General features: G+C 36.9%; 1 protein-coding gene across 1 annotated transcript in view; it reads right to left on the bottom strand.

The window, feature by feature from the left end:
• The window catches only part of PIK3C3 (phosphatidylinositol 3-kinase, catalytic subunit type 3), a 186,512-nt gene that overhangs the window by 26,337 nt on the left and 145,034 nt on the right, over positions 1 to 15,141 (bottom strand). The window contains exons 16-20 of the mRNA XM_006835138.1: positions 9,523 to 9,651; positions 8,617 to 8,686; positions 6,871 to 6,935; positions 5,748 to 5,832; positions 2,437 to 2,511 (exon numbers count right to left, since the gene is read on the bottom strand). Coding sequence (XP_006835201.1) covers positions 2,437 to 2,511; positions 5,748 to 5,832; positions 6,871 to 6,935; positions 8,617 to 8,686; positions 9,523 to 9,651 — 424 coding nt within the window. The remainder of the gene's footprint in view (positions 1 to 2,436; positions 2,512 to 5,747; positions 5,833 to 6,870; positions 6,936 to 8,616; positions 8,687 to 9,522; positions 9,652 to 15,141) is intronic.

Raw genomic sequence — 15,141 nt, 5'->3', positions numbered from 1 at the left:
TCAGTTGCCATCGAGTTGGAACCGACTCATAGTGACCCCATGCACAGCAGAATGAAACAATGCCCGATCCTGGGCCAACCTCACTACCGCTGCCACACTTGACTCCATCAATGATGCCACCTGGCCAATCCATCTCTTTAGGGGTCTTCCTCTTTTTCTCTGAGCCTCCACCCTACCCAGTATAACATCCTTCTCCAGCGACTGTTTCCTCCGGACAGTATGTTCAAAGTTTGAGAGACAAAGCTTAGTCATCTTGGCCTCCACGGAGCACTTTGGCTGCACTTCTTCCAAAACGATCTATTGGTTCTTTTGGCAGTCCATGGCACTTTCAGTATTCTCCTCCAACACCACAACTCAAAGGCATCAATTCTTCTACGATCTTTCTTATTCACTGTCCAGCTTTCGCATCCATATGAGGCTATTGAAAACACCATGGCCTGGCACACCTTAGTCCTCAAGCTGACATCTCTGCTCTTCAGTACTTTAAAAAGTTCCTGTGCAGCAGATTTGCCCAGTGCAATACGTCGTCTGATCTCTTGACTGCTGCTTCCACGAGTGTTGATAGTTGATCCAAGAAGAATGAAGTCCTTGACAACTTCACTCTTTTATCCACTGATAAGAATGTTGTTTATTGGTCCAGTGGTGAGGATTTTTGTTTTCTTGACATTGAGATGCAATCCATACCGAAGGCTGTGCTCTTTGCTCTTCGTAAGTAAATGTTTCAAGTCCTCTTCACTTTCAGCAAGCAAGGTTGTGTCATCTGCATATCGCAGGTTGTTAATGAGTTTTCCTCCAATCCTGATGCCACGTTTTTCTTCAAAGAACCCAGCTTCTCGTATTATTTGCTCAGCATACAGGTTGAATAAGTATGGTGAAAGAATACAACCCTGTCTTACACCTTTCCCAATTTTAAAACATTTTAGCAAGGCATTATTCAACCCTCTGGAAGCATGGTGGGAAATGGGATAGGCAAAGCCCTTGCTCTCACAGAACTTGTATTCTGAATGGGGGTGGTGATAATAAAGTCACCAATAGCCATGAAGGCAAGGATTTCTGTCTGTTACGTTCCCTCTGGTAATTACTCCGTCCTTAGAACCTGGCACATAGTGAATCCACTGCCACTGAGCTGATTTCCACTCACAGTGAGCCTAGAGGAAAGAACACAACTGCTCCTTAGTTTCCAAGACTGTATGTACATCTTCATAGGAGCAGGCAGTCTCATTCTCTCCTGGAACAGCTGGTGGGTTTAAACCACAGACCTTGTGGTTAGCAGTCCAATGCTTAAACCAAAGTGCTACCAGGGGTGCTCAATAAATATTTATTGAATTAAATAAAAAAAGATAACTTGAGTTAGTAATAAGTGGTACAAAGAAAACAAAACTAATAAATGGAAAGCAACTGCAAGCGGGTAGCATGGGATTATATGATTTCAAACTGAAGTATTAGACAGAGTTTCTCAAAAGCAATGTCTTGAGAATTTAAAAACTTGATCATAAAAGTCAGTCTTACAAAGATCTGAAAGAAGTGCTTTCCAAGAAGGAAACATAACAAGAGCACTTGTCTGCAGCAGGGGTGATTTGGCATTTTCAGGAAACATGTAAAAGATCAGTATGGGCAAGCCACAGAAGCCATAGTAAAATGTCCACATTATTCAAAACATGTAAGCACAAGAGATGTTGGTGGCTTCACTGGGGTGAGAGCAGTGGAATCATGGCAGTGAGTGACTTCGTGAACTATTTTGGAAGTCGAGAAGACATGCTAATAGATTTAACATGCAAGGTTGAGGCCAAACGTGAGATTAAGGATGATTCCTAGATTTGGGGATTGAACAATTGGGTGAATGATGTTTCTTCTTACTGAGAGGGGAAAATGAGGTAAGATACAGGTTTTGACAGGAAGCAGAGAAAGGGGACAAATTTTGCAGTTGATTATATAATTAGAATTTCAAATATGCAAGTGATATATGATTGAGAAACTAAAAAAAATGGGTAAGAGTAAAGCGCTCTAATTTTTAAATGTGCTTGTACAAAAGGGTTAACAGGAAGAAGAGGGAACAAGAATGACAATTACCTAGAAGTACAAAGAGAAACAAAAAGAATAAAAGACGAAAGTTACCATGAATTAAGTGTAGTTTGGTAAGAGAAAGAATGTTTCAACATTCTAACTAGAGTTGTACAGTAAGAGAAAGAATTGCCTCCGTATATTATGGGCTTTCCAAAAAAAAGCAACTATCTAATAACAGAAGTGCAACAGTTAGCTAAAAGATTACTACTACAAAGATTCTGCTATGTGATGATGGGTGTTCACTATTTTAAAGGAACTATAAGAGTCTATGATTTATCTTCACTACCCAAGTTCTTCTGATCATAAACAGATTCCAGGGTAGGTTTCATTGGCATATAAAATGTGTTATCTATAAACAGTCATTCTTGTTACCTGTTTTTGTCAGCAAAAGGTTATCCAGGTGCCTGTCTCCAACTCCAAGTATATATGTAATCACACAATAGCCAGCTGCAGTAATGGTGCAAAAGAAAAAAGAATTATGAAAAGCACATGCAGACCAAGTTGTACAGTTCACACAATATAAAAACAGCTTACACTACTTTTAATATCAATTTGTTTACTATTGTGTTTGATTTCTCACGTAGAGAAATTCTCAAATTGATTCAAATTAAAATCAAACTTCATCCTCAAATTAAAATGTGTTGCCTCACTCTTCTGAGCAATGCAGCTGTAGAACTGCTCCAAAATATGCAATTCCAGACTGACAAAAGGCTCCTCATTGAAACACAACAAAGCGATTTATTAAGAAATGTTAAATTTGTTAGTCATAAAGAAAAATGCAGTACACTGAGTTCTATAATACAGATTCGCTTAGAAATTTAGTTACTGCTCAGTACTCATCAAAAGTACAAAATACCTAATGATAATATGCCTAGGAAGATAGATAAAATACACTCAACTGATAAATGAATGGTTGGAGATTACCAGAGGCGTGGAAGAAAGGCCTGGAAATCTACAAAAGCCAGCCACTTAAAATTCTGTGGCCTTTTAAAATTCTGTGACACAAATCGAGACTCTGTGAGTTGGAATCAACTCCACAGCAACTGGTATTATTGGTAAAAAGGTAAAATAATTGTTTTTTAACATACAAATTATAACATTTGATCAAGTATTAGGAACTTGTTCTTGTTGTTGTTAAGTGTTGTTGAGTTGGTTCTGACCTACTGTGACCCTGTATAGGGTTTCCAAGGAGCAGCTGGTGAGCTTGAACCACTGACCTTGTGGTTCAAACAACTTTGCAGTCTGACGCATTAGCCCACAGCACCACACTAGGTGTGGTGAATTAACAGCCACAAATTGTGTGACACTTTTCATTTAGATATGGGTTCCATGTTCTCTCACCTTGAATCCAGGTAGACTCTGACTAATGAAACAGCATATACATGGCATGCCTGCCTGTGTGCTGTCTGGCTGCGTTCTGACTTATAATCACCAAGGCTCATAGGGTTTCCGAGGGTGTAAATCTTCACAGGAGAAAAAAACATCATTTTTCTCCCACAGAGCAACAGGTGGGCTTGAACTGCTGATCTTGAGGTTAGCAACCCAATACCTAAGCTAGTATTCCACAAGAACTGCTTTCTCAGCACAGGCCTTCAGAAACTAATAATTTCCACTTTACGTCTCTTAGAATATTTGCTCTAGGAACCCAACCAGCATGCTCCGAGAAGCTAAAGCCACAGAGAGGCCATGTTTTATAGGTGAATCAACTGACAAGCCCAAATGAAAGACAGCACAAACTGCCAGTCATTTCAGTGGTTCATATCTTGAATATGTTGCCTAATTGAGCACTTTTAGATAGTATGCAAATATTTTTTAGACAATCGAAAACAAAGATTTGAAGACCTAAGAAAAACTTATAAAAAAGGGAGTGAGAGAAATACAAAGTGAAAGAGAAGGGAATGAAAGATCAGAAACATTTCTCTAACTGCATCCATCAGTGCTTTTTACAGTTTTAGATGGAACTAGGCCATGTGCAATCATTTTTTGCACAAATGCAGTTAAAACATGTTTAAATTCCTACAGTTAAGCATAAGAATATATATTGTTGTTGTTAGGTGCCATCGAGTTGGTTCTGACTTATAGCGACCCTGTATAGGGTTTACAAGGAGTAGCTGGTGAGCTTGAACTGCCAACCTTGTCTTTCAAAGAGACCTGGCAGTCCAGCACATTAAACATTAAACCTTGTACATTTTGTTTGTGTTTCAAAACTTCCTCAGATTACTACATTTTTCTTATACTTCTCATTCAAAAAGGGATCATCTAGAATAAATTTAGAAATGAGAGATAAAGTCCAAAATAGCTTGGAAAACAACCACACAGGAGCATTATAAAAATATAAAATACTGTATGCAAGAAAGAAATTCAAACACTATAAAATAATAAGCAAGTTTCAAATACAGACCTAGAAAGCCCTCTTTTTGCCCTATGTTTTGAATACTTAAAAAAAAAAAAAAAAAAAGGTATAAAAGATTATGTAATACACTATTCAGAGCTCATCTTTAATACAAAATCCTTCATGATTCTGCTCTTAAACTCAAGGGGAAAAAAAAAATCCCTTTAAGAAAATAAAAGATCCTGGGGAAAAAAAAAAAAAAAAAAAGCCTGCGAGCACAAACAAACATTTGTAGAATATCAATTAATCTCTGCAGCGTGCTGCTATTTACTTATTTCCAGGGAAGGAAAACAAACACTGAAACAAAAATACCCGTATGAGGCACCCTCTAAACACAGCACTATTATCTTAACTCTTGAGATTTGTCTACAGTATTATTATTGCTGACTGAGACTATTCCTACAGTCTACTAACCTGCCCCAAAAACCTAATGCCAATGCCTAGCAATCCTACAGGACACAGCAGAACTACCCCCATAGGATTTCCAAGTCTGTAAACTTTTATAGAAGCAGGCTGCCATATTGTTTTCCTGCGGAAGAGCTGATGAGTTCAAACCACCAAGGTTTCAGTTGGCCAAATATCCAAACACTGCATCACAGTGTTTTACTTAACTGCAGTTACTCAAAAACAGAAAATTGAAACGAAAATTAAGTGTCTCCAGGAGAGACAGCTTCTAATTATGAATATTCATGTAACTGCAATGATATATTAGAGACCTAATCCAGAACTTTTACTACCATGTCAAAGCACTGATGGCTTTTATTATTGACCCTATGGCTTTTAATTTTTTTCTGGACTATGAATAAGGAGGACCAAAGAAGAATGAATGTGTTTAAATTATGGTGTTGGTGAAAAATACTGAATATACCTTAGACTGCCAGAAGAACAAACTAATCTACGTTGGAAGAACTATGGCCAGAATGATCTTTAGATGCTTGGATGGGGAGACTTCATCTCATGTACTTTGGACATTTTATCAGAAGGGACCTGTACCTGGAGACAGACACCATGCTTGGTAAAGTAGACGATCAGTGAAATATGCTGACACAGTGGCTGTAACAATGGGCTCAAGCAGGGTGAAAACTGTGAGTACACTTCATTCAGTTATGCATAGGAGGATGACTAAGGTTAGAATCAACCAGACAGTGCCTAACTGAACATTCATATCTTAATGTGTTTGAAGTCTGAATCAAAGACAAAGATAGTCTAGTTTCTTTTCATCCAACCTATCAATGGAAGGTAAAGGTTTGAAAACTTACCACAGCTTTTAACGTATGTGTCCATAACTTACCACAGCTTTTAACGTAAGTGTCCATAACTTCAGCACTTATCCCATTAGGACCAGTCTCACTCGGTGCATATTTTCTAAAAAAGTTCTAAAAGGACATTATTTATGTATATGCAATATCTTCAAACAAATCAGACATTTTGAAATGGTAAATAATGACGAACAGTCTCTCCTAAAAGTGAGCATAGACAGTAAGTTCTGAAATTTGTATTTGAGGAAAATGGAAACAAAACACAATGCAATTTTTCCATGAACTTTAATCCTCGTATTCCTAAAGAATCTGTTTTGATACTATTCTTATAGACTTGTGAAATAAAAAATATAGGATGTTGTTACTTCCATTCCATAGGGAAAACAAAATAAATCTATTATTTTTTCCATTTAATTAATCACTTTGTTTTGCCATTCTCCTAAAAGTGAATATGAGTTTTGCTTTTGTTTGTGGTAACACACTTAATCAGCATATAATTAACATACTATATATTTTGAAAGTGAATATGACTTTTTAAAATTACCAGGTAAGTATAATATTGAAACATTGTTTCCATTAGTAAGCTGATGAAATCAATTACAAACTTTTATAATAATTAAAATATGAGTACCAAGAATTCTAAGAAATCAGGGGAAATGGACAAACACATAAATAACTATTAAACGAGGTACAGACTGAACATGGGAAAAATTGTACAGGATAAGCACTTAAACATTAAGGTCGGGTCCAACTGCAATGTCAGCAGTTCAAATTCACTAATTGCTTCTTGGAAACCCTGTGTTGTTGAGGAGCAGCTGGTGAGTTTGAACCACCAACCTTGTGGTTCAAACCGACCTTGTGGTCCAGTGCATTATCCTCAGTGCCATACCAGGACTCCTCAATACAGGGTTGTTATGAGTCAGAACCGACTAGACAGCACTTAACAACAGAGCGTCTATATGTACTAATAACATGAAAAAATGTCCAACTATTAATAATGTTTACTTCTGAGGAAAAGAAAAAGAACTGAAGAATAAAGATGATAAAAAATTTAAAAAGACTTATTTTTAATTTCATAAACTTTTTTAAAAAATTGAATTTTTACTATAAAAATATATTTATGAACTATATAAATCTTTAAAATATATAAATTACCTGAATGCTTCCTTCTGTATCAAGAACTTCAGCAACAGGAACTGACTGGATAAACTGCATGAAGCCTACACATAAATACAAGCATTATATTTAAGCATAGCTGTTTGTTAATAATAAAATTAAAAGCAATGCAAAGTCTATAAATACAACAGTAAGTTTATACTACCATTTACACCATAGTAACAAGAAAGTATTTATAGAAATTAAGCCATCTTAAATCAATTTCTACTATTGTATATATGAAATATAAAGTAATAGATTGTTATTTTTCATAATCTAACATCAAAAATTTATTTCTGCATTTATTTCTACATTTTAAGTCACTGTAAGAAATCTGAAACTTGAATACCTATGACCTAATCCTAAAACTATGTCTATGTTTATTTTCCTCCTTTTGTCTTCCTTTTCCTGGACATGGTATTTATTGTTGTTGGATGCCATCAAGTCAGCTTCAAATCAACTGAAGAAACACTGCTAAGTCCTGGGCCATCCTTACAATCACGGCTGTGTTTGAGCCACTGTTGCAACCATTTTGTCAATCCATCTTGTTAAGAGTCTTCCTTTTCTTTTTTTTTGCTGACCTTCCACTTTTTCCTGATCATATTCCCAAAATACATGAGATAAACACTCATCGTTTGGCTCAGAAGACCAGGTGCAACTTTCTTCAGTTAGTCCAGATCTGGGTTCATCTGACACCAATCACTTCTGCCATGCTGCCCAAGATCCATTTTTCCACAAACTCTTTGAAGCCACCTCATTACCACTTTAGAGTAAGGGATGTTTCATTCAATCAAACATAACAGCAGTGAGAGTTTGCATTAGTTCTTTTGAAATTCACTAACTAAATTTATGCAGGAGAGTAAACAACCAAATTTGCATTTTTCAAAAGACAATTATGAAAGGAAACTGAGAAGAATTAAACCATCAAAGTTTGGAAGACAAGGACAGAAAAGAGGGGAATGGGAAGGAGAATAAAGTATATATTTTTGTTTCACCAAGGCCTCTAACAGTAAGATGCTCTAAGAGTGAGACGACTGTAGAATTTACAGTAAGCACTAAGAAGCATTCCCAAGGAATCTTCCACCCAACTTTCAGCTGTTACTCATCCTCAGAAAGACTTCAATGCTACTGGCAAAATATAAACCAGCAGTTGATATGCAACATGACTGCTTAGTGACTTTTACAAACAACGTGGTATAAGGCATTTCGGAGTCACAGTCATTCTCACTAATGATTCAGGATGCAGATAAATCATATGAGAAATTAGTGTGAGGTGCAATCAGCTTGAATGCAAAGAAACAACAAAAAGGTGTCACTTTACTGTACCACTCGTGAGGTATGCACACCTTAGAATACTCACTGATTTGAGACCCAAGGACAAAGTTCAGAAGGGCTAGGAAAGGAGAAGAAATAGAAACAGCAAACAGAGAGGAAGAGCGATAAGTGTGGCTACACTGAAGGGACTGAAATCAGCGAGATGAGACAAGATGTGTATGAGCTGTTGAAAGTAAAACTGATTATCTGCTCTGTAAGCCTTCACACAATTCAGTCTAAAAAGTTAGAAAAAAAAAAAAAGGTGCTACTTTTTCAAAGATTATTCTGTGATTTCACAATGCAGTAACATGAAAGAAAAAATGCACAAATGATCTCTTCAGTATTAGAAATGATAATCTTCAACACTATTCAATTTTCAGTCAAAAAAGTTCACTTATTGGACAATGAAAAAAAGATCACAAGAAAACTTACCATGTTTTGTACTAGTAGCTAATACTTTATAAGGTGTCAACTTCAAATCCAGGTTTTCTTTACGTAACAGCTTCCAATCAAAAGAAAATATGTAAAGACTGTTATAGGGATACACAGCAGTTTAATATAACAGGTAAACCTACATTTAGGAGGTAACCCTAAATCAAAACATCCTTTTAGTTAAAACTTTGGTAATTACAATCATCAAAAAAATTTTATTAAACATTTGCATAAAAGATGGTATGCCAGATTTTTCTCTCTCTCTCAAAATCAAGGTCAGCAGTGTTCAGAACAGGGTTCAATGAATGAGCAGTAGGTTTCCTCCATGGCTTGTGCACTCCTTTATGGAGATAAAAAGTATCTTAAAGTACACAAACAAGAAAACATATGCAGTTTCCATAGATATTTATCACAGGAACCATTTGATATGTAAAAAAACAACCAAGTATGTTTAAGGTCAACTGGAGATTATTGAACTTTTTAAGACTGTACCTAAATGTTACAAATACGTTTGTGTTTTTTTTGGTTTTTTTTCCCATAAATAATGTGTACACTAAGGAATCCTGACAGGATAGTGTGTTATGAATTGGGATAGCAGTTTGAACCTGGAGAAGAGATTTTCTGCCTCCATAAAAAGAATTTTAGCTTCAGAAACCCTATCGTGGTGATGGTGGTGGTGTGCTGTGGAGTCAGTTCTGATTCATAGAGACCCTTCATAGGGTTTCTGAGGCTGTAACTCTTTACAGGAGCGAAAGCCTTATCGTAGCCCCACTGGAAATCCTATACAGGGTCACTATTAGTGAGAACCACCGTGACAACAAACTACCATCCACAATACCAATGTGGACACTAAATCAGAATTTCAAAATAAAATAAAGTTCCCTACCAATATAAGGTTTTGTTTACCTTATCCATGAGTGAAATTATTTGAAGAATAAGTTGATCCTGGCGCAAATCATCTCCATGCTTAAATATAACTGGATACTTGCCACCATCTTCAGTCTTAAAGAATAACTGTGCAGGCATGAGGGCACTCTGGGGCATTCAAAAATAATGGATGTAAGTTAATAAAAAATTCTTTACTTTTTTTATTTACAAGGAAACAGATATAGAAGGAAAGCCAAGCAGGTAAACAGTACCTATATAAAACAATGACAGGTGGGTAGGAAGATGCCTTAGGCTACAATGGTATGAACAATGAACTAGGAAATAGTCCAAAGATTACATGTTGAAAAGAGCAAAAGTTTTATAATAAACAGTCATGGATAGGAATCCAAGCTCTGCCAGGAACTGTCTGAATAACCCTCACCTATAAATTCAAAATAACCCTCATCTACACAATGATTGAGATAAGCAGAAACCACAGAGGCCAAAGGTCTGGCGCCATGCCCACATACAGCAGCAGGTATTTGATAAAGGTTTATCATCATTATTTTTCCATTTCTAGTACAGCATAAGAAGGCACCTGTTAAGAAGTCAGGAGCCCTGGTTTCTAACTTGTGTAACCTGATTATATTTTTCCTTCTGGATAAACTATATGCTTTTTACCACCCCCAACTCCCACCCACCCCACCCCCCGAAACTTTACCCTTAATTACAGGAGTCCTCTAATTTAGGTTAGATACTGACTTAAAGTAAGAACAAAACAAGAGGAATTTAATTATCTTAGGGAAAAAAGAGTCTAGCTAGTCTCACTTAGAATAGTACAGTGAGACCACCATTTTAGAAAAGGCCAGAAAATTGTTCTGTGAGAGAAGGACAGTGAGAGAAAATTATAACAGAAATTTGAAAAAATGTCAAATCAAATAAAATGGGCATAAGCAATAATAGCACAAAAAGTATCACATAGAGAGATGAATAGACATGTAATAAAGACAAAAAATGTGTTGGTGATAGAATCAAAGCAGTAGGTACACAGATGTTTTACTGTAAAAATCCTTCAACTTTACTATTATGGATGAAATTTTTCCAATAAAATATTGGGAGGAAAGCCATCACGAATATTTCAAAGAATATACGTAGAATTAATAAACTCTAAGAGACTGAAACACGACAAATTGAATGCATCTTAGTTTTATCCTTTTATCATCCTAGACAAAAATGTATTCTATAAATTACATTGTATCCTAGACCATAAAAGCTCACAGAAGACCATAAAAGTATGAATTCCATGAAAATTTAAAATTCTGCACTGTAATTTTTTCTTAATCAAAATTCTTCTACAGAATCCTCAATCAAACTGTTTAGTACTGATAGCCAGGCACCATCCTCATCCAGTTCTTCTGTCTAGGAAAGAAGGGAGTTGTTCAAAGAAGCAATCAGCCAACAATCATATCCCGACTCTTTTTCCTCCCATGTGCTCCAGGTGAATGGAGACAAATTGTTGTACTCTATGGCTGCTTGCAAGCTGATTAGGCTGAGGTACTGTGAACGAACTAAGAGATAAAACAGAAAAACTAAACATGCTATTTATCAGGGGCCACTTAACTATAGTGCTCATCAAACTATGGGCCTAAATTTCTAAACCAGGAAAGCAAATAAATCCCATGGGGTAATTTGGTTGTACATAAGCAGCCTCTTTTTGTGTTCTTGTAAACATGTGCATCACACAACTTTAGACAATTCAACTTTTTACAGGTGCACAATTTATTTTTTGACACTGATTTATTGCTACCATTTATCAGTGTAGACCTTGTTGTTGTTCTCAGGTGCCATCGAATCGGAACCGACTCATAGAGACCCCATGCACAGCAGAACGAAACAATGTCCGATCCTAGGACAACCTCACTACCGCTGCCACACTTGAGTCCATTAATGATGCCGCCTGGCCGATCCATCCCGTTGGGGGTCTTCCTCTTTTCTTCGACCCTCCATCTTACCAAGCATGATATCCTTCTCCAGCGACTATTCCCTCCTGACAATATGTCCAAAGTATGAGAGACGAAGTTTAGCCATCTTGGCCTCCAAGGAGCACTCTGGCTGCACTTCGTCCAAAACAGATCTATTGGTTCTTGAGGCAGTCCATGGCACTTTTAGTATTCTCCTCCAACACCACAATTCAAAGGCATCAATTCTTCTACGATCTTCCTTATTCACTGACCAGCTTTCACATCCATATGAGGTTATTGAAAATACCATGGCTTGGGCCAGCGCACCTTAGTCCTCAAGCTGACATCTTTGTTCTTCAATACTATAAAAAGTTCCTGTGCAGCAGATTTGCCTAATGCAATACGTCGACTGATCTCTTGACTGCTGCTTCCGCGAATGTTGATAGTTGATCCAAGAAGAATGAAGTCCTTGACAACTTCAATCTTTTCTCCATTGATAAGAATGTTGTTTACTGGTCCAGTGGTGAAGATTTTTGCTTTCTTGACATTGAGATGCAATACATACCAAAGGCTGTGCTCTTTGATCTTCATCAGTAAATGTTTCAAGTCCTCTTCACTTTCAGTAAGCAAGGTTGTATCATCTGCATATCGCAGGTTGTTACTTCATAGAACCCAGCTTCTTATACTATTTGCTCAGCATTCAGGTTGAATAAGCATGGTGAAAGAAGACAACCTTGTCGCACACCTTTCCCAATTTTAAAACATTCAGTGATCCCATGCTCTGTTCGAACAACTGTTTCTTGGTCCAGGTACAGATTCCTCAGAAGTACAATTAAGTGTTCTGGAATACTCATACTTCTCAATGTTGTCCATAGCTTGTCATGATCTACACAATCGAAAGCCTTTGCGTAGTCAATAAAGCATAGGTAAACATCTTTCTGATATTTTCTGCTTTCAGCCAAGATCCATCGGACATATGCGATGATATCTCTCGTTCCACGGCCTCTTCTGAATCCAGCTTCTACCTCTGGAAGTTCTCTGTCAATGTATGATTGTAGCCATTTCTGTATTACCTTGAGCAAAACTTTACTCACTTGAGATAGCAAAGTGATTGTCCAATGATTTCCGCATTCCGTTGGATCACCTCTCTTTGGAATGGGCACAAATATGGATCTCTTCCAATCAGTCGGCCAGATAGTTGTCTTCCAAATTTCTTGGCAGAGATGAGTGAGTGCCTCCTGTGCCGCCTCACTTTCTTGAAAGATTTCAATTTTTATTCCATCAATTCCTGGTGCCTTGTTCTTTGCCAATTCCTTCAATGCACTTTGGACTTCCTCCCTGAGTATCACTGGCTCTTGATCATATGGTACCTCTTGGAATGGTTGAACATTAACCATTTCCTTTTGGTACAATGACTCTGTGTATTCCTAACATCTTCTCTTGATGCTTTCTGCATCATTCAATAATTTGCCCAAAGAATCTTTCAATAACGAAAGCTGAGGCTTGAATTTTTTCTTCAGTTCCCCCCAGCCTGAAAAATGCTGAGCTTGTTCTTCCTTTTTAGTTTCCTAATTCCAAATATTTGCATATTTTACTATAGTATGTGGCTTTATCTTCTCGAGCTGTTCTTTGAAATTTTCTGTTCAGCTCTTGGACCTCCTTAATTCTTACATTTGCTTTAGCATCTCTATGCTGGAGAGCAAGTTTCAGAGTCTCTTCTGACATCCATTTTGACCTTTTAATTCTTTCTTGTCTTCTTAATGACTTTTTGCTCTCTTCACGTATGACGTTCTTGATGTCATCCCACAACTCTTCTAGTCTTGTCTTTAGTGTTTAATGCATCAAATCTGTTCTTCAGATGAGCTCTAAATCCAGGTGGGATAAATTCAAGGTCATATTTTGGCCCTCATGGACTTGTTTTCATTTTCTTCAGCTTCAGTTTGAATTTGCATATGAATAATTGATGGTCTGTTCCACAGTCTGCCCCTGGCCTTGTTTTCACTAATGATATGGAGCTTTTCCATCTTCTCTTTCTACAGATGTAGTCAATTTGATTTCTATGTGTTCCATCTGGCGAGGTCCATGTGTATAGTCATCTGTTATGCTGTCTAAAGAAGGTATTTGAAATAAACAAATCATTGGTTTTACAGAAATCTATCATTCGTTCTCCAGCATCATTTCTATCACCAAGGCCAAATTTTCCAACTACTGGGGTCCTACCTCTTTGCTCCCAACCTTTGCATTCCAATCACTTTCAGCAAGCAAGGTTGTATCATCTGCACATCACAGGTTGTTAATGAGTCTTCCCTCCAATCCTGATGCCACATTTTTCTTTATATAACCCAGCTTCTCATATTATTTGTTCAGCATACAGGTTGAATAAGTGTGTTAAGTGCAGTAAAATTGGTTCTGACTCATAGCAACACTGTATAGGGTTTCTAAGGTGCAGCTGGTGGGTATGAAGCATCTACTTTGCATTTAGCAATCCAGTGCTTATCCTGCAATGCCATAACACTGAAAGGTGGCAGTCTGAACTCACCAGCTGCTCCCCAGGTGATGCCATGGCAGTCTAATTCCCTAAAGATTCCAGCCTTGGTATCTGTAGGAGTTGGTTGGACTCTAACCTACAGAGTTGTTATGAGTCAGGAATCAACTCAATAAAAATGTGTTTGCTTCCTGTGATTTGGTCTTGTTTGGAAGTTCCAGACCAAAGGAACCCAAATTGTTACATGTACACTGTCTTATGTGAAACTTTCTACATTTCATCCCCCACTGGATTGTCTGAACTAAGAAACACGTGCACTGTATCTTCTACTATTTTTCAAATCAGGTTGTAATCCATGAATGAGTTTTAAAACCAAGAAAATATGTTACAAGAAATACTTTAAAAATGAATGCAACAAAATTCTCTTCAAAAGAATGGAAAACATCAGTTTATAACAGGAAGCAACACTAAACATTGTTTATGACACCTTTTAGTTGTATATGCTGACCTGAAATAGGTTGCTTTAAAACACACTACTTAGAAAAATCTAAACTATGTCTTACTGAATTACATACCTTTTTAAATGTTAGTTATTTTTTTGTGATGCTTTTCCTATATGACACAAAGTAATATTCAACGCACCAGAAACCATTCCACCTCTAGAATCACAAGACCTAAAGTACCCGTTTTATAGAAACCCTTTTAAGGATAAAACCCAACAGATAATGATAATTAACAGGTAATAGTAATTAGCTACTCCTCTAGCCCTTTGCCTTGATTAGAGAAGGCAGCTGCCATCAGCTGTATGTACTTTTACAATTGGTGGCCAGCCAACAGAAAGCTTGGTGTGCTGCTGAAGACTACAGAAAATTGCTACTTGAAAATATAAATCCAGAGTAACAGACATTGAACTGAAAAATGTCAAAAAGCAAAATGCGGTTTATTGTGATCTTAAAAATGGAATGCCTAATTAATTACCTTAAAACAAAAGAAAAGAAAAATATTGCATGAGAAAAATTTAGGTGCGGCTTTGTTAAAAATATTTCAAAGAACTAAAGATCAAAAACAACCCAGAAAAAGGCTGATAAAACGAAATTCAGATGGGTCTCTTGTGATGCAATGGTGAATAATTGCTATCAGGACTGATTGTGAGTGTTGGAAATCTAAAGATGAACATTTTGTAGCAAAGAGGGGAGTGATTAACTTATCAGT

The sequence above is a fragment of the Chrysochloris asiatica genome, unplaced genomic scaffold (genome assembly GCF_000296735.1).
Source record: "Chrysochloris asiatica unplaced genomic scaffold, ChrAsi1.0 scaffold00015, whole genome shotgun sequence".
NCBI lineage: Eukaryota > Metazoa > Chordata > Mammalia > Afrosoricida > Chrysochloridae > Chrysochloris > Chrysochloris asiatica.
Note: the sequence above shows the minus strand (reverse complement) of the source record. Positions and strands in the feature narration are given on the sequence as shown.